Source organism: Castor canadensis, chromosome 4 (genome assembly GCF_047511655.1).
Source record: "Castor canadensis chromosome 4, mCasCan1.hap1v2, whole genome shotgun sequence".
NCBI lineage: Eukaryota > Metazoa > Chordata > Mammalia > Rodentia > Castoridae > Castor > Castor canadensis.
Genome location: NC_133389.1, coordinates 151,901,977 through 151,921,214, shown reverse-complemented (window position 1 = coordinate 151,921,214; position 19,238 = coordinate 151,901,977). Strand labels below are relative to the sequence as shown.

General features: G+C 38.6%; 1 protein-coding gene across 2 annotated transcripts in view; it reads right to left on the bottom strand.

Moving 5' to 3' along the window:
• Positions 1–19,238, bottom strand: part of Cdk15 (cyclin dependent kinase 15) — a 103,115-nt gene that overhangs the window by 80,103 nt on the left and 3,774 nt on the right. For both annotated transcript variants that reach the window (XM_020159725.2, XM_074071427.1), the window contains 3 exons: positions 14,463–14,542; positions 5,156–5,250; positions 3,820–3,882 (listed from right to left, as the gene is read on the bottom strand). In XM_020159725.2, the coding sequence (XP_020015314.2) occupies positions 3,820–3,882; positions 5,156–5,250; positions 14,463–14,542 (238 nt within the window). The remainder of the gene's footprint in view (positions 1–3,819; positions 3,883–5,155; positions 5,251–14,462; positions 14,543–19,238) is intronic.

The following is a 19,238-nucleotide window of genomic DNA, read 5'->3' as shown; positions in this document are numbered from 1 at the left end:
CATCTGCAAAAAACTGAAACTAGATCCATGTATATCACCCTATACCAAGATTAACTCAAAATGGATCAAGAATCTTAATATCAGACCCCAAACTCTTAAGTTGATACAAGAAAGAGTAGGAAATACTCTGGAGTTAGTAGGTATAGGTAAGAACTTTCTCAATGAAACCCCAGCAGCACAGCAACTAAGAGATAGCATAGATAAATGGGACCTCATAAAACTAAAAAGCTTCTGTTCATCAAAAGAAATGGTCTCTAAACTGAAGAGAACACCCACAGAGTGGGAGAAAATATTTGCCAACTATACATCAGACAAAGGACTGATAACCAGAATATACAGGGAACTTAAAAAACTAAATTCTCCCAAAACTAATGAACCAATGAAGAAATGGGCATGTGAACTAAATAGAACTTTCTCAAAAGAAGAAATTCAAATGGCCAGAAAACACATGAAAAAATGCTCACCATCTCTAGCAATAAAGGAAATGCAAATTAAAACCATGCTAAGATTCCACCTCACCCCTGTTAGAATAGCCATCATCAGCAACACCACCAACAACAGGTGTTGGCGAGGATGCGGGGAAAAAGGAACCCTCTTACACTGTTGGTGGGAATGTAGACTAGTACAACCACTCTGGAAAAAAATTTGGAGGCTACTTAAAAAGCTGGACATCGATCTACCATTTGATCCAGCAATACCACTCTTGGGGATATGCCCAAAAGACTGTTACTCCAGAGGCACCTGCACATCCATGTTTATTGCGGCACTATTCACAATAGCCAAGTTATGGAAACAGCCAAGATGCCCCAGCACTGACGAATGGATTAAGAAAATGTGGTATCTATACACAATGGAATTTTATGCAGCCATGAAGAAGAACGAAATGTTATCATTCGCTGGTAAATGGATGGAATTGGAGAACATCATTCTGAGTGAGGTTAGCCTGGCTCAAAAAACCAAAAATCGTATGTTCTCCCTCATATGTGGACATTAGATCAAGGGCAAACACAACAAGGGGATTGGACTATGAGCACATGATAAAAGCGAGAGCACACAAGGGAGGGATGAGGATAGGTAAGACACCTAAAAAACTAGCTAGCATTTGTTGCTCCTAACGCAGAGAAACTAAAGCAGATACCTTAAAGCAACTGAGGCCAATAGGAAAAGGGGAACAGGTACTAGAGAAAAAAGTTAGATCAAAAAGAATTAACCTAGAAGGTAACACCCATGTACAGGAAATCAATGTGAGTCAATGCCCTGTATAGCTATCCTTATCTCAACCAGCAAAACCCCTTGTTCCTTCCTATTATTGCTTATACTCTCTCTACAACAAAATTAGAAATAAGGGCAAAATAGTTTCTGCTGAGTATTGAGGGGGGGGGAGAGGGAGGGGGTGGAGTGGGTGGTAAGGGAGGGGGTGGGGGCAGTGGGGAGAAATGAACCAATCCTTGTATGCACATATGAATAATAAAAGAAAAATGAAAAAATAAAAATAAAAAAAATAAAAAAATAAAAAAAAGAAAGTCCTACCCAGAATCCCTGACTCTAGCCATTCTGCAGACCACAGTCATATCTGTTGCCTTCTGATCATGTCATTCATCTCATCTCAAACTCCTACACTGTCCAAGGAATAAGTTCCATACTTCTAACAATGGGAGGCTCTCAGCTGCCTACCCAATCTATTTCTTTGGTCTTGTGTTCCCTACTTCACTAATATGCCCTCCACTTTGGGTCAACAGAACCAGAAACGTAGTGTAGCGCTAGTCATTTTTTTTTGAGACAGCTTTTCAATATGTAGTCCAGGCTGGCCTGGAACTCACCACACTCCTGCCTCAACCTCTTGAATGCTGGGATTACAGGCATACACCACCATGCCTAGCTCAGGTGGCTGTTTTAGTAATAGCAAAATCTGGTACCATGACCTTCCATAAAATGTTTGTCCTCTCAAATCTTGGATTTCTTTTCTGCAAAATAAGAAAGCTAGACAAGTCCTACTTTTAAAGCTACATGGACTACGATCCATAGTAAGAAGTACACACTGGGTGTGGTGGTACAGGCCTCAGCACTCAGGAGGCTGAGGTAGGAACATAGCGAGTTCAAGGCCAGTGTGGGCTACATAGTGACACAAATGTCCTAAGTAACATTGATATATATATATTTTTAGCCCTTGTTTTTACATTAAGTTACTTGATAGCAGAAATCATGACTTCTATGTCTTTTCATACTTCTTTGCATTTCACTGTGTTTGTCTGTGAGTCACTCAATCCAGATAATCTGTCTTTCTCACAGTTATTCTTTCTGCCACTGTCCTTTTATTTAATCAGCATCTCTAGTTCCTTGACTCTTCCAGACTCTCCTTAGCAGCCTCCTTGTCTTCACTTCCTATCCGAAGGTTAGACGTAGTCAGAAGCCACAAACCATCACTTAACCTCTCCTAACAATCTCCTCTCTTGTTCAACTGTCTTTTCTTCCCACATGTCTAGCAAAACTCCACCTCTGAACCAATCCAAATGTCTACTTTCTAATTAACTATTCAAATTGTTAAGCACTGCTGGGAGCCGGTGGCTCACATCTGTTATCCTAGCTACTTGGGAGGCTGATCAGGAGGATGATGGTTCGAAGACAGACCAGACAGAGTTTGTAAGATACCATCTCCAAAATAACCAAGCAAAATGGACTAGAGGTGTGGCTTGAGCAAAGCATGAAGCCCTGAATTCAAACACCAGTCTCACCAAAAAAAAAAAAAAAAAAAAAATTTATGGTCATACAGATAATATGTTTTTCATTCTTAACAAAGTATGTTTTTAACATGCTCCAGAACATTCCTTCTGGTTTTCCTAGTTAGTTCTCTTCTATTCTCCACACAGCTATTTTTGTGTGTGTGTGTGATGCTAGAGACTGACCCCTGAGCCTTGAGATTGCAAGGCAAGTGCTCTACCAATTAGCTATAGCCCCAGCCCTCACACAGCTCTTTATCTTTCCCTTTCCCTCTCCCTTTCTCCCCACAACTCCTTGCCTTCACACTTTCCTTTCCAAGCCCTTGCATCCAAGATTGGGTTAGATTCCTTTCTATGCAGTCCCACAGTATTCTTACTTACCATGGTCTTACTTTGCTGCTCACTGCCCAATAAACTCAAGGAAAATAAGAAACATGACTTCATTATTGAAACCCCAAAACTCAATGTAGCACTAAGTTCTCAATAGTTCTTGAATGAGTGAATAAATGAATATATAAATATTTGTTAAATGAATAACTACAGCACACACAAATCTCATGTGGTTATTTTAAGAGTCAATCGATTAATGCCAATAAAACCTTAGGGAATGAAAAGCATGAAAAATAAATGGTTTCTAAAATTTATAACAGATGTAGTACTACAGCTAGTTGAGAGTTTATTATTATTTCTATTCTAATGACAGGGAAAATGGAATTTAATCCCAAACGTATTAATAGGATCTGCTAGGATAAGCAAAGCAAACTTTACTATAGCTCACAGTAGTCTGCCATGAAGAAGGTATTTATTTTACAAGGGCCTTGCTTCCTTTCTTTCAATTTAATATAATTCTTTTTAATTGGTTTATATATCTAAAGACACATTTGCCTGATGGCAATGACGGACAGATTCAGGCTGCCCAGAAGACAGCTAGACGTTGTTCCCTAACTTGAGAGGAACTCTTTTTCCTAATTTCTCTCTAAAAGTGCCAGTGATGCCCATCCTCTTGTTTCGTGTCATGGAATTTTGCCTTATCATGGCAGTCCATTTGAAAATTCTCCCGCTGTATGCAGGGCAACAGAGAGCCTGGTCCTTAAATACTCACCCTGACGTTGTGAGGATGAAGCCCTCCCGGATGCTGATGTATGTACTGAGCCAGGTCTGAGTGCTAAATGGAAGCAAAGAAAGAGAGGACAGAGGCAAAGTCAGTGGTGTCCTCAAGTGGACCGCAGACCTGACTGCGGGGCTACAACACGGCTGAGGCTTTTTTAGACTAAGGTGTAAAAGAGCATCACCAGGCTTTCTGAGCCCCCACTGTCAAGGTCAAATACAGAGTGTCTTTCTTACTGGCTGCTAATAGAAGGAAGCCTGTTGCTTGGCACAAATAGAGAGGCTCATTTTAACAACTGGCACGGAATACAACACAGGAAGTGTTTACTCTCCAAGTGTCCTTGGAGGCAAATCAAGTGCACATACCTTATGATCTCTTTCTGCCTAATTGAATCTTTTTTCCTTTTAAAAATATAAAATGAGTTATTCTTTAGTAAGCTTGCACACAATTTTTAAATATCTTGTGACATATCTTCATTGTCAATGAAAACAAAATTGGGATTCTGCTTAGATTTGGCTAAAAATAGGCTTTAAAAAGTACAAACATTTTGTGTAGGAAGCAAATTCAAAATCCTAGTTTACTGATCTGGCAGAGTGGCTCAAGTGGTAGAATGCCTGCCTAGCAAGCATGAGGCCCTGAGTTCAATCCAAAAAAAAAAAAAAAAATTCTAGATTATTATTGATGGCAATGGGGAAATTGCCAGAAAAATAGTGGGTAATGCTGGGTGCCAATGGCTCACGATTATAATCCTAGCTACTCAGGAGGCAGGCATCAGGAGGTTCAAAGCCAGCCCAGGCAAATAGTTCTTGAGACCCTATCTCGAAAAAATCCATCACAAAAAAAGGGCTGATGGAGTGGCTCAAGGTTGTAGGCCCTGAGTTCAAACTCCAGCACCCCCCCACACACACACACAAAATAGTGGGTAAAGCCAGGTGTGATGGCTCGCACCTGTAATCCTAGCTACTTGGGAGGATGAGATCAGGAGGATCATGTTTTGAGGCCAGCCCAGGCAAATAGCTTGAAAGATCCCCATCTCCAAAATAACCAGAGCAAAATGGACTAGAGGTGAGGCTGAAGTGGTAAAGTACATGATTTACCAGTGCCTGCTTTGCAAGTGCAAAGCCCTGAGGTCAAAACCCAGTCCCATGAAAAAATAAAAAAGTAAATAAAATAAGGTGGACCAGAGGTGGATATAAGAAGAGTAAGGCTATACTAATCACAATGATGAAAATTTCAATGATACCTTCTGCTAATGAAAGTTTTATCATGCCATAAGATACTAAGGGATTATCATACAAGCACCAGGTTTGTAAAATGCCTGAGAACTCACCATGTATTCAAAAACAAATGTCAATGTCTCTTTGGTGTGAACTATGTCATGCAGGAGGACAATGTTGGCGTGCTTCAAACCCTTCAGGAGAGAAGCTGGAAAGATTAAATGAAATGTTAAATCAATCACTGATAATGAAAGTGACTCTTTAAAGCTATTAAGTAGTACTTCATTTTTAAACATTTCAAATCAACCATTCTGGTGTTTTACAGCTAAAATAAATCTCTCTGGAAAGAATGTTTAATAATGGCAAAGGAACTTCATTATTTAAAAAATAGTGAATCATTGAATTTATACAACTTATTGTTCTTACAGGCTAGAGTGGTAGCAAAAAAAAAAAAAAGGTTCAATTTATCTAATCAATTTAATCAAAGCACCAGAGCATTTGTGAATGTCCTCTCCTGAGAATCTCACCATCCTAGCTTCGTAGCTATAGGAGAGGGGGCCCTGGAGACAAAAAGGCCATCAGAGGTGCAGGAAACAGTGTTCTGCCTTCTAGAGCAGTACTCTGCAACACGTGGCCAGGCTGCAAAATAACAAAACCAAACCAAAGGCAAAGTCCCACCAGGGGTCAACAGAGCTGGTGGATGTGATTGGTTGGAGGTAGGGATAAAAGCGTGGGGTAAAAAACTGTAGAAACCTAATTGAGAATGGAGAGGTTCTTACAGGAATGTTGCAGACCTCCACAGGCAGCAGAAAATGCAAAGCTGAAAAGAGGAGAAGGCCAAACCTGAGGGATCCCAGAGAGCGAAAGTGCTGACACTGTCTCTTGCCTATCAATAACAAGTTATTATTAGGTTAAAGGCAGCCATTTGTTTGTTTATTTGTTTCACAGTGCTGGAGACCAAGCCCAGGGCCTCACCTCATGCAGGCTAGGTAAGAGCTTTGCCAGCACTGGCAGGTCCTAAATACAGTCCTTAAAAGTAGAAAAGTCACCAAAGGATAGGAGTGGGAAAAGGTTTGAAAGACTGTCCTTAGGGGGTCCACAGGTAGAAAGACTCCTGGTTTCATAAGGAAACCAAAAAAAGGAATGATAAGGACAGCATGAAGGGTATCTTTAAGACTTAAAAGAAAGGAAAAGCTAAGTATAAAAACTCAAATCAGGCCAGGCACTGGTGGCTCATGCCTGTAATCCTAGCTACTCAGGAGGCAAAGATCAAGAGGATGGAGGTTCAAGGCCAGCCTCAGGCAAATAGTTCACAAGACCCCCATCTCAAAAACACCCAACACACACACACACACACACACACACACACACACACACACACAAATGGCTAGCAGCATGGCTTAAGTGCTAGAGCACTTGCCTAGCAGGCTTGAACCCTTGAGTTCAAACCCCAGTACTGCCAAAAAAAAAAAAAAACCAAACTCAAATCAGTCAAATCAGTGTTCTGTAGACTATGCCTTCATTTCTATATTTTGTGGATCTCTTGCACCAACTCTATCTCAGTGTAGAATTCCAACCTTGTGCCACGATCAGCCAAGAGTAAGCATATAATTTATTAAGCCTATTTATTGAGTGTCTTACGAAAGAACTGTCTGTGGAGTCAGGAGCCCTAAACATGAATCCTGGCCCTGTCACTTTCTATCTGAGAAAACTCTAGAGAATTTTTCAATCCAGGTCCCAATTCATTCCTTTTGCAAAGCAATACCATCTTTCCTGACTTTACTTCATAATGCCAATGTGAGGATGGAATCGGACACCATTCATAGAACCTTCAGTAAAGGGAAATCACGTAACAGATGTAAATTTGAATTACTATCCTCACATCAACTTCTTGCTCCTCCTTTTACCTGAACCATTAAGCCCCCACTCCCCGTCTTAAAGTCTTGTTTACAGTATGTTTCTCTGGGAGTTTTCAACACTTTCCATAGGTACAATAATGACTTCTGACCACGAGTTGAGAATGTTTATATTTTATGTGTATTTTTATATATAAATTACTTCTTGATTTCTCTTTCTCTGTTTACCTGTTATCCCTCACCCACCCCCACACACATGCTCATACTACAAAGCATATATCAAAGTTAGATTTTGGGGGCTGGGGGACATAGCTTGAGAGTAGAGTACTTGCCTATCATGTTCAAGGCCTTGACTTGATTCCCAGCACCACACACACACACACACACGTTTTAAAAGAATATGGCAAGACAAATTGGTAAGAATATTAAGATATTTTAAATACAATTTTAGTCTTACTTAAATATATTACTAAAAACTCCTTATGTTTATTTAAAATATCATAACATGTTTTATTAACCATGATGCCTCTGGAATATCATTTGCTAAAAAACTTAAGGAACATTATCTACTTGGATGAGGTTTACTGCTAACAACAGTTTGTATAAATCTTTACTTCTTATATTTCTCTTGATAATTTCAGTTTTGTAGGAAAAGTGCCCATTTTGCCACTTCTCCATTGTTCGCTTACACTTATATTATTAGTCCAGTCCTCAGTTCACAGAAATAGGTTTAAGCATTCATCCATTTTATGCAGGCTCAGCACTGTAGGAAATGTCAACTCCTCACCCAATCCACCTGCTTATCTCTTAGCAATACCTTCAAAGCATGTCTAGAACCCTCACTTCTGCCCATATCCTTAGCCACCATGCTGGGCCAAGCCACAGTCCTATCTTGGACTGAATTGCTGCACATGTCCCCAGCTAGTCTCCCCTCTTCTTCCTTCCTTCCTGCAGTCTCTTCTCCACACAACACCAGCCACTGCCTCCTTCTCCAGTCAAGGTCAGGGTAGGTCCCTCCTGGTTCCAAAAATCCTGCAGTGACCTCTCATCTCACTCAGCAAAATCCAACCTTCTCAGGCCCTGCCCCATTAAGCTGTGCCCCATCATTACCTGACATCTCCTATTCCCACCCTTGCTCTCTGGGCTCTAGCCATATTGGCCTCCTGGCAGTTCCTTGGACACTCGCAAACTCAATTTCTCTCTGCAGTCTTATATTTGCCATTGCTCTGCCTGTAACCCGCTTTTCTGGGCTCTTTGCCTGCCTCTCCCTCACTTCCTTCAGGACTGCTCAAATGCTACCTATAAGGTCTAGTTTCCTTGTCTACTCCCAATGAAACAGCAGCCCTCCACCCCCATCCCTCCCCAGTGGGCCTCTATAGACCCTGCTTTTATTCTTTCCCATAGTACATATCACCACCTGACATAAAATACATACATATATATATATATATATATGTATGTATATATATATGTATACGTATATATATATATATATATATGTGCTTATTGTCTGCCTTCCCCTAAGAATAAAAATTGCACTAAGAGTGAACACTTTTGTCTTTTTTGCTTATTGCTCTATCCTCAATGCCTAGAACAGTGTCTGATATATTATGAACACTCAATAAATACTTACTGTTGAATTTATGGTGACTACTTATGTTGTTTCATTTATATACTGAGGGTTGGTTGGCAGATGGTGCTTCTGTTGAAGATATTTGTATTCCTTGTTTCTTTTAGTCACTTCCTTCAATTAGATTATAAATGTTCTGTTTTATGACCACGTTTATTACTGCTTTTCTATTGCTCCAGGACTACTAAAATAGCTGTATGGAAACTGAATTTTACTAAGTAATTAATAGGGAATTCTCATGAAAGGGATGATTTTTAAAGCCCTTATATATCATGGCAGTATTGGTGATGGTTTGGTCCATCCACCAGGGGCTCTAAAATACCCTTAGCCTCATATGTGTGGCTCTTAAATCCAGGATGGAAAAGTCTTTCTTTTAATTTCCAGGACATCTCATAATCTTTACAGTAGGATATGGTGTTTGTTTTGTAGACTAAACAGGTTAGGGATGCAAAAGTCAACTGAGAAGAGGAAAGAGATCCTGAAATTAGCATTCTGATTATGGTAAAATTATTGTTTTCATAATTCACATATGTCAAGTATACTTATTTTTGTTTTCTTCAAAGAAAAGATGCAAAGGTAAATTGGGGGGGCATTCATCCCATGGTCTTGCACATGCAAAGCACCTGCTCTGCCACTGATCTAAACCCTGCTTCTAAAAAAATTTTATAGTAATGATGATCAGAGCAAATACTCACTGAGTACTTAAGAAATACCAGGCATTGTTGTAAAAATTTCAAATACATTAACTTGTTACGATCATAAAAACACCAGAAAGTCAGACGAAACATGAAGAAAACAACATAATCCAAAAGATCAGGAAAAATGATCCATGACTGGTCTTTATTCAGTTCATCAGTTCTCTAATACTTTAGATGTAATAATATCATATGTGAGGTATTTAATAATTTAGGGAAAATTTTTCATCTCACAGGATATAAGAATATTTAATTTCTTGATTTTCTTCATTTCAGTGGGATTTGTGGTTGAGTGAAGTTTTAGGAAAGTTGATGGTTTACTACTGCAATGGCTCATGGCGTCTTGATGTTTCTCTACCTTGTTCTCCTTTAGTTCAGGAGAAACTGTAAAAGATGATGACGACAAGGAAGAACAGGGCTGTCTCTCAAGTCCTCGGGCATATCTGTACGTAGTGGCTGCCTGGTAATCAAAGTTCTCTCGAACCTGTCCCTCTCTTTGCATTTCTAGTACTAGCACAGGCCTAGCATGTGGTGCTTAAAAAATGCTTGTGAAGCCAGGTGACGGTGGCTCACACCTGTAATCCTACCTACTTGGGAGGCTGAGATGGGGAAGATCACAGTTTGAGGCCAGCCCAAACAGTTTAAGAGACCCCCATCTCCAAAATAAATGGTGTAGAGCAAGATGGACTGTCTCAAGCAGTAGAGCATCTGCTTTGCAAGTGCAATGCTCTAAGTCCCACCAAAAAAAAAAAAAAAAAAGCTTGTGAATCAATGAAAACCGCCCACTTGTAATGAGCTTCTGCAGGAGTCAATAATGCAGCCCACCCCAACCCCATTATCCACTGAGCAAAAAAGAGTTTACAGTTCCTGATGCTATGTTTTCTCTAACTTGGGAGCCATAAGTCAAGTCAATGAGTCAGGTTATGCATCCCAAGGAAAGATATAATCTAGATAAATATTCAATAAATACTAAGACAAATGCTGAGTAAGTGGTTACGATAATTTTTGGAATTGTAATCCCCATGGTGTGTGATCATCCTGACATTGTTTTTATAGAGATTCAAGGGAATATTCTGTCCTTGATGTGACTTGATTGCATTCAATGGCAGACTTCTTGTCATCCAGGACTGCCTTAGTCTATTTGTGGTAACAGGTGACTCAGATTCTAATCAGATTCTTCCTTGGTCTCTAATGACCTAAGCAAGTTTCCTTAGTCTATTTTTAGCTCAATTTTCTCATATATGGATTGGAAACAATTGCTTTGCAATGTTTTCTACTAGTGAATGATCTTAGAAGATTCTCAGCTGAAATTATTCCTAATTTAAATACTGCAGCTACTGGTGGGATAGAATCAATGATAGAATTGCTGAACATACAATATTATATATTATTTTCTTTAAAATGTGTCTTCTGCATTTTTCTTAATGTTTATCCAGAATGCATCATAAAAACAGATTTCTATTTTTACTCTTGCTAAAACGGAAAAGCTTAAATTAAGCACGTACAAATTATATACTAAAGTAGAAAGAATTTTAATAGAAGTGATACAGATTCTAATACTTAAAAACTTTGATTACAGACTGGAGGTGTGGCTCAAGCAATAGAGTGCCTGCTTTGCAAGCCTGAAGCCCTGAGTTCAAACCCCAGCCCCACCAAAAAAAAATTTTTTTTTTAAATTTTTAAATAGAGCTTTGATTTCTAGCTCTATGGCCTCAAAGTACCTAACCTCTCTGAGTCTCAGATTCCTTCATTTCTACAACAAAAATAACACATTTTATTCCTGAGAGTCAGAGTATGGGATTAAAAAAAGATAGTAAGAGAGGGTATGTCATATGCCTGAGTCTCAAAAAAAGGTTAGTTATTATGACTGCATCCTAAGAAAATACTTGGCTAAAGATCCTTCATTTAATCCAAAAGTTGACTGTTTTTAGATAGATATTTAAAATAAGGCACATTAAGATATTGATATAGAGGATAATAAAAACTAAGAAACATTCTTATATAAAACCATAAAAAATAACATATTCACATGAAAGTATTTTCTTCTAGCTATAAAAATAAACATTTGAAATATAATTCTGAGCCAATTGTGAAAGATTTTCTGGGTTGCCATGAAGGCCTCTGATCCTTTTAATTAGCAAAAGAATGAGGGAGAAGGAAATATGCCAGCTTTGTGCACTGCTGTGTATCCAGCAGTTAGAAGAGTACCTGGTTATGATAGATATTCAGTAAATATTTGTAGCATGAATGCATACAAAATTACGGATATTTAAACCAGAGAGAGTTGGTTTAAAAGATTCCTATATAGTAGAATACAAATATCTATCTCTAACAGTTGTTAAGAGAATTGAAAGAGGTATAAAAAGGACTTAGCACATGTATTAAGATATTAACATATTGAGATGTGGCTTGAGTGGTAGAGGACCTGCTTAGCAAGCATGAGGCCCTAAGTTCAAACCCCAATACTGCATCTCCCTTACTGCTGCTCATATTTTTGCTAATTTCATCATATTATATATTAAGATCAAATGAAAACAGTTAGTACTCCAAATGACTACACTCATCAACAACTACATGTAATCTACCTATTGAGAGGCAGTACATGAAACAAGATCCTACTCACTAAATCTCAGGCTGCCAAGCCATCAAAACAGCCAAACTGCTCAGGAAAAGTAATTCCTGCTTCAAGGCTTTCTGAAGAAGGCTGCATTACTCGATCGGTTTTTCTGCACGTGGCTTTCAGTTGCCTTTTTAGCTAGTGACCCTGGATTTTAACTAATGAACTCCAGCTGTTCTTATTTTGCTTCCAGCCCTTCTAATTTAACCTCCTGTATCCCTGATCTCACATCCTTAGAGTTCTTGCAGGAAAAATGGGACGGTGCCAAAGTTCGCAATGAGGCCTCCCATCTTCTAGAGCAGAGAGGGCCTCTCTAACAAGGCTCCAAGCTTTTACACTGATGGAAAAAGAAACATTCATTGTTGGAAACTGGAAGCCTAACAACCTCCCATGTGTCAAAAATCCTTTTGTGGTTTTTAATATTATACAAGCAAAGCTTTCAGTAAGGGAAGTCCATAAAACAAACCAAGAAAGTCCACAGTTAAATGCTAATTGTAAACACCTGTGCTGGAGAGGCAGCTCCTTGGTAAATATGCAATGACAGAAACATTTAGCATGCAGAACAATACAGAGCCAGACTTTCTGATGCATGCTGAGAACCATATGTTAGCCAAATCTGCAAAAAGATTTCACTGTTACCATCAAATGTGGGCCTGAAACACTTGGCTATGGGAAAAAGCTGAGCAAAGCCAGCCTTAAGCAATTGGCATATTCACCACCTAGGAAATGAGGCGAGCTGAGCCCAGATACCCTCCTTTTAGGTGGGTGACCTGGGCATTTCTACTGTGTTCAGCAGTCCTAAAGAATCTACCTACACATCTCTGTCCAAATGTGATCATCCTTTCCTGGGGCCATCAGTAAATCATAAGCACATCAGTAAATGCAGTTTCCATTATATTGAACACTTAAAACCATGTGTTCCCCCAGAATGCACCTGATCCTACCAGAATGAGTCCCCAGCTAAACTGATAGTCATTTGGCCCTTCTACTTTAGTTTAAAATGATATATTCCCCAGGGGCACTGACTTTTGAAAATGGCATCAAATTCAGTTATAAACTCATTTTCTGAATTGCTTTTTCCATGTTTCTTTACAGAACCCATCCTTCCAAGCTCAGTTTAAAATCTAACTCCATTAGCCATACTGGATCTCAGTCCCTTCTTAGTTTGCAATGCCTTTTCTACACTTATTCCTTATTGCCCTGTTAACACTGAAAACAACAAAAGAAAGATAGGGGCTTTCTCTTCTTATTCTTCACAACACTTAGCAATATGCTTTGTTTATAGTATGAACTCAGGAAAGTGGGGAGATTAAAAGGTTAAAGGGGAAGAAAGTAGGCCAGGGAATGTAATTTCTGTGGGAAGGTTTTTTGGTTTGTTTGTTTTGCTGAAATGGATAGTAATCTCGTCATCATTTCAAGTAGCTCATGAAAAAAGTTGACAAATTGCATTTTTAATGATTTCACTATGTTCCATTTTCAATTTTATAATATAAATTATTGGTTCTCTCTATAGTCAGTAAGATATCACTAAGGGAAATAAACAAGAATGTAATAAGAATTGACATTTGTTAAAATCTGAAAACAGATTCTGGTAAGTGCCTTGTATACATATTCTCATTTATTTCTTATAACTCCATGAAATATGTGCTATTTTATCCCCTTTATGAAATATGGACTTAAATAAGTGATCTAGCTCACATCACACCATTAGTAATTGATAGACCTACAAGGCAAACCCAAATCCATCCAAACCTACTTGGCTATACTGTCCCAGTAACAAACAAAAAAAGGCACAACGTGAAAAGCCCATGCTTTCCTGAAGAGTTTTATGAGTACTATCAGAAAAACATGCTGCCAGGTGTGGTGGTACATCCTGTAATCCCAGCACTCGGGAAACTGAGGCAGGAGGATTGTGAGTTCCTGGTCAGCCTGGGCTACACAGTGAGACCTGTCTCAAAAGAACCAAGCCAATCCAAACCAAACCAAACCAAAACAAAAAAACCCTCCATGCTATATCCAGGCAAATTCCCCACTAATAATTAGCATAATATTTATAATTTTCTCCCTTTAATATGAATTTTTTTGGGTTGTATAGATATAGTTTTAGCACCCAGTATGAAGCCAAATGTTGGAAAGTATTTTGTAAATACTCATTGAGTTCATACTTTTGAACAAGTGATACATAATTTTGATGTCTTTAAGAATAAATAATAGAGTAATACTCTTGGAAAACTGGTATCAAGAATAAATTTGTGGGGGCTGGAGGTGTGGCTCAAGTGGTAGAACAACTGCTTTGCAAAAAGAGTTCAAACCCCAGTCCCACCAAAAAAATTAAATAAATTAAAAAAAAAAAGAATAAAATCTGCCAGCCATGGTGGCAAGTGCCTGTAATCCTAGCACTTGGAAGGGTAAGGCAGGAAGATCATGAGTTCAAGGCCAGCTTGGGCTATATGGCAAGACCCAGCTCAATAAATGAAATAAAATAGATAAGATAAAATAAAATAGTAAAAATAATGTTACTTCTAGAAATACCAGAAACCAGATACTGAACAGACTGGACGAATTTTTTTTAACCAAATCAAGGAATCAAAACATCTGTTGGATCCATTCTCTTGGTCTTACCTTCCCTGATAGCTGTGAATGGGACTCCTTCCTCTGCATTCATGCTGATGACTTTTAAAGCCACTAATTGTCCATTGATCCTAGAAAAAAGGTAGGAGGTATAGCACACACTTATTGAGATGGCTCAAAATAACAATTTATACTAAAGATGGCTTAACAAAAAGAGTTTTCCTAAGAAATGTGTTCCACTATATGGATTCACAGTTTTCTTAAAACAAAAGGTTCAATATACATTGTATACATATATATATATATATATATATATATATATATATATATATATAATACATACATGTGTCTTATATATATTTCAAAATATTTTTCTCTTTACTAAAGTATGTGTGTTCTTTATAGAAAATTTGAAGAAGCACAGAAAAGACAGAGAAAACATCTCCCTTGGAACATTTTGATGTACATCACTTTTTGTCCCTGTTTGTGCACTATTTAAGACAACCTTATTTTTCACCTGACTTCTTCTAGTGGCCCCCTAACAGTCTCCCAGCTTGAACACTTATACTCCTGTGTCTGCTTACAACTGGGTGTCAGGGGCATCCTTTTTGTAGTACTGGGGTTTGAACTCAGGGCCTTCACCTTGAGCCACTCCACCACCCCTTTTTTGTAATGGAATTTTTCAAGATAGGGTCTCAAAAAAAAAAGCCTTGGCTAGCTTTGAACCATGATATTCCTGATCACTGCCTCCCGAGTAGCTAGGACTATAGGCGTGAGCCACTGGTGCCTGGCAAGCATGTTGTTTTAATATAGTAGGATTTATAGTATGTTCTTTCTCTCTTTAACATTTTCTCTTATCATTCACTCTTGTAAAATGTGGTATTTTATAATGATTTAATATTTCATCCTACAACTATTCTGCAATGTGTTTATCCAGTTCCACATGCTTATAATTTATTCCTAGTTTTTGACTGTTACTAGAATGACTATGATAAAGGGCTGGGAGCATAGCTTAAGTGGTAGAGCACCTGCCTAGCAAGAATGAGGCCCTGAGTTCAAACCCCAGTACTGCAAAAAACAAGACTAGGATGGGGAAGGTGAAGAGTCACCTTCATCACATCTTGGCTTATGACTTTTAGTGTTGACCTTAGCCCCCTTTCTAAGGTAGCACTTGTCAGGTTTCTCTTCTGTTTTTCAGGACCAATGTCACTATGCGTTGCCTGCACTTAAGGATTGAGTGAAGAATCATCCCCTCGTGGGTAGATTCTCTACATAAACCATTTGGAGTTTTTCTGCATGAAAGATTTATTTATTTTCTCCTATTTATTAATTTATTGAACTATTTATTTATGTCAGTATGGACCCATAGATATTTTAATATTCTTTGGGTTATAATTTAATTCTACTTATTTCTCAAATTTTGACAGTTTCGTCCTTTGGAAGCTCTTTCATTTGGCTCTCATGTTGCTTTGCCAAACCCTCATCATTGTGGGTTTGATTTTTGTTTTTATCTTCACTTTTTGGCCTGTTTTATGGGTAAAAATAATTACCACATTTTAATTTCAGTTTCTTTACTTATAGAACTAACTTTTCATAAGTGTACTATTGCTCTTTTCTATTTTTTTGTGCTTTGCCTATTTTCCCACCTTTTTATTGGAATATTTTGCAAATACTTTTCACCAGTTGCTTTCATTTGCCTTCTCATGTCTTTGAAACCATGAACTCTAAATTTTTATGATGTTCAGTATTTCTCAAAGTGTTTTACTTAAAACATGGTTCTATAAAAATTCTACTTCACTCCCTACCCCCCATTAAAGAAAGGTTTTTTGGTTAAATATGCTTAGACATGCTTTATACTTTCTTCATCTTCTTAATTAATCTTAGATAGCCACACTGTACAATGACATTCTTGAAAAGCTGAAAGTATATAATAGAGGATAGAATCTGATTTTGTTCAAGTGTTGCCCATACTGATTTGACCATAACTATTTTCATGAAGCATCTATTAAGGTGTCTTAGAAGTGGGGCTCTCCGGAACATGTTTGGAGAGACAGGGCACCACAGATACTTGCCATCTTTCTTTATGGGTTCTGACTTGAGTGGTATGCATAGAAACAAGACTTTCCAGCCAAACAGTTACACAGAATTCACTTTTTTTCCTTCTGTTGTATGTTTTCTTTTTTCATTTAACCTTAATCCACTGGATTCATGTTATATATTCACTTTTTCCACATGGCTAACAATTGTCTGAACTCCATTTATTGACTGTCTTCTTTTCCCTGCTGTCCTGCAATGCCACCATGATTATGTATTAGAGTTTACAAATACTTGGATTTGTAACTTTTCTTTGATCTGTCTTTTCTTATACTTGTGCTACATAATTTTAATTATTGTAGGTTAGAATATACAGTCTGCCCTTTGTAACTGTGGGTTCTGCACCTGTGTGTTTAACCAACCACAAATTGAAAATGTCCAGGGGAAAAAATATATCTGTGCTGACCATGTACTGGCTTTTTTTCTTGTCATTCCTCAAGCAATGACAATGATTCACACAGCCTTTATGTTGTATTTGGTTATATACAAATACTATGCCATTTTATACAAGGGACTTGAGCTTCCACAGATTTTGGTGTCTAGAACCAATCCCTCAAGGATTTCAAGGGACCACTCTATTTGAAATACATCAAAACCTCAAAGTTAGAGATTCGCTGTATCTCTATACTATTGAATTTTCTAATGCAGACATCTTATACTTACCACAGTCCCTGGGATAGTCATCATATAAGACCTATGCAATCCCCTGGCACACATACTCCCAGTTCCTCCCACCCCTCATCTCCTTCCAGCCTCTCAATGCCAGGACTGATCTGACTCAAGGATTTTCTTAGTTGTTTTTCCCCTGTCTGGTACTGTCTTCCACTGTCTGCAAACACGGCTCAATCCTCACCTCCATCAGATTCTCTGTCCAAATGCTTCCTTCTCAGTAAGGCCTCCTCTCATCACCTTACTGAAAACTGTGAGGCACCACCCCACTCTGCTTTCCCAACCCTTCTTCCCTATTTCCTTCTTTCCTGTAGCACTTTTTACCCTTTGACAAACTCAGAATTTTACCAATTTGTTTATTATTTATCCCACTCCTACCATATTCTACAGGAGCAGGGATATTTGCCTCTTATTCTCCAAAGTATTCTTATTGGCTAAAAATGTGCATGACACATAGTAAATATCACAGCACAGGAAGTTAATAAATTTCAGTAGAAGGAATGAATGCCTATCTGACACTTTAAGTCTTTTATGTCTCCTAGTAAATCTTTATGTATGTCTCTGCCCATTTTTTAATGCTAATGAACTTTTTTTCTTTTTTTTTTTGGTGGTACTGGGGTTTGAACTCAGAGCTTACATGCTCACTAGGCAGGTGCCCTACCACTTAAGCCACACCTCCACCTTTTTTGCTCTGGTTATTTTGGAGATAGGGTCTCGTTTTTTGCCCAGGCCAGCCTGGACTGTGAGTCTCCTATTTTGTGATTTCCGTCATCACTGGCATGATAGGTATATACTACCACACCCAGCTTTTTTCCACTGAGGCTTTTTCCCAGGGCTGTCCTGGAGCTACAGTCCTCCCAATCTCAGACTCCCATATAGTTTAAGATGACAGGAATGTGCTACTGTGCCCAGCTATTATATGGGATGGGGTCTCATGAACTTTTTGCCCTGCTTGATCTAGAACCATGGTCATCCTGGTTCTTGTAGCTAAGATTATAGGCATGAGCCACTGGTTTGTTGCTTTTTGAGATAGGGTCTTGCTATATAATCCAAGCTGGCCTCAAATTCTCCATCCTCCTGCCTCAGCCACCATGCCCAGCTTAATAATCATATTTTTGTGGCTATTGCAAGAGTAATTTTCCAAATGGTTGTTTTTAATACATAAGACAACTTATGCTTTCTTAAAAAGATTTTTTGAGGCAGGATCTTACTATATAACCCAGGCTAACTTGCAATCTTCCTATCTTAGTCTCCCAAGTGCTTAGTTTACAGGTGTGCACCACCACCTTGCTCAATTTAAGCCTTTTTTTTTGGGGGGGGGATACTGGTGTTTGAACTCAGGGCTTCATGCTTTCAAAGCAAGTGCTCTACAACTTGAACCACACATCCAGTCCATTTTGTTATGGTTATTTTAAAGATGGGGTCTCTCAGACTATTTGCCCTGGCTGGCCTCAAACTGTGATCCTCCCAACCTCAGTTTCCAAGTAGCTAGGATTATGGTGTGAACCACCAGAGCCCAGCTTAAGGCAACTTTTTTTTTTTTTTGGTTTATTGTACATGCTTTATTAAAACGGTACTTGTATTTACAGTATCTGCAGAAAGAGTCCCTTCCATGGCCTCTCACATACACCCAAGACTCACCCACACAGACATCCACACCACGCCCCATGCACCCACACCAGGTGTGGGGGCCACTCCTAAAGTTAGGAGTGGTTAGGGGATAAGAGTTGATTTGTTTTCAATTTTTTGGAAGAGAGAAAAGCATGGGGGAATGCATTTGGCCATTACAATGCTAATTAAGTTGTGTATATTAACAGATATGGCAGTTAACACTGACTGCTCCTTTTACATTCTAGATACACAGAATGACATCAAGTTTATTCCAACTTCAGTTTCAATGCTGCTTGTAGTGACTTCTGAATTCACATAGGGGCTTTCCCTAAAATTAATTCAAGTTTATGGTTATTTTAAAGATGGGGTCTCTCAGACTATTTGCCCTGGCTGGCCTCAAATTGTGATCCTCCCAACCTCAGTTTCCAAGTAGCTAGGATTATGGTGTGAACC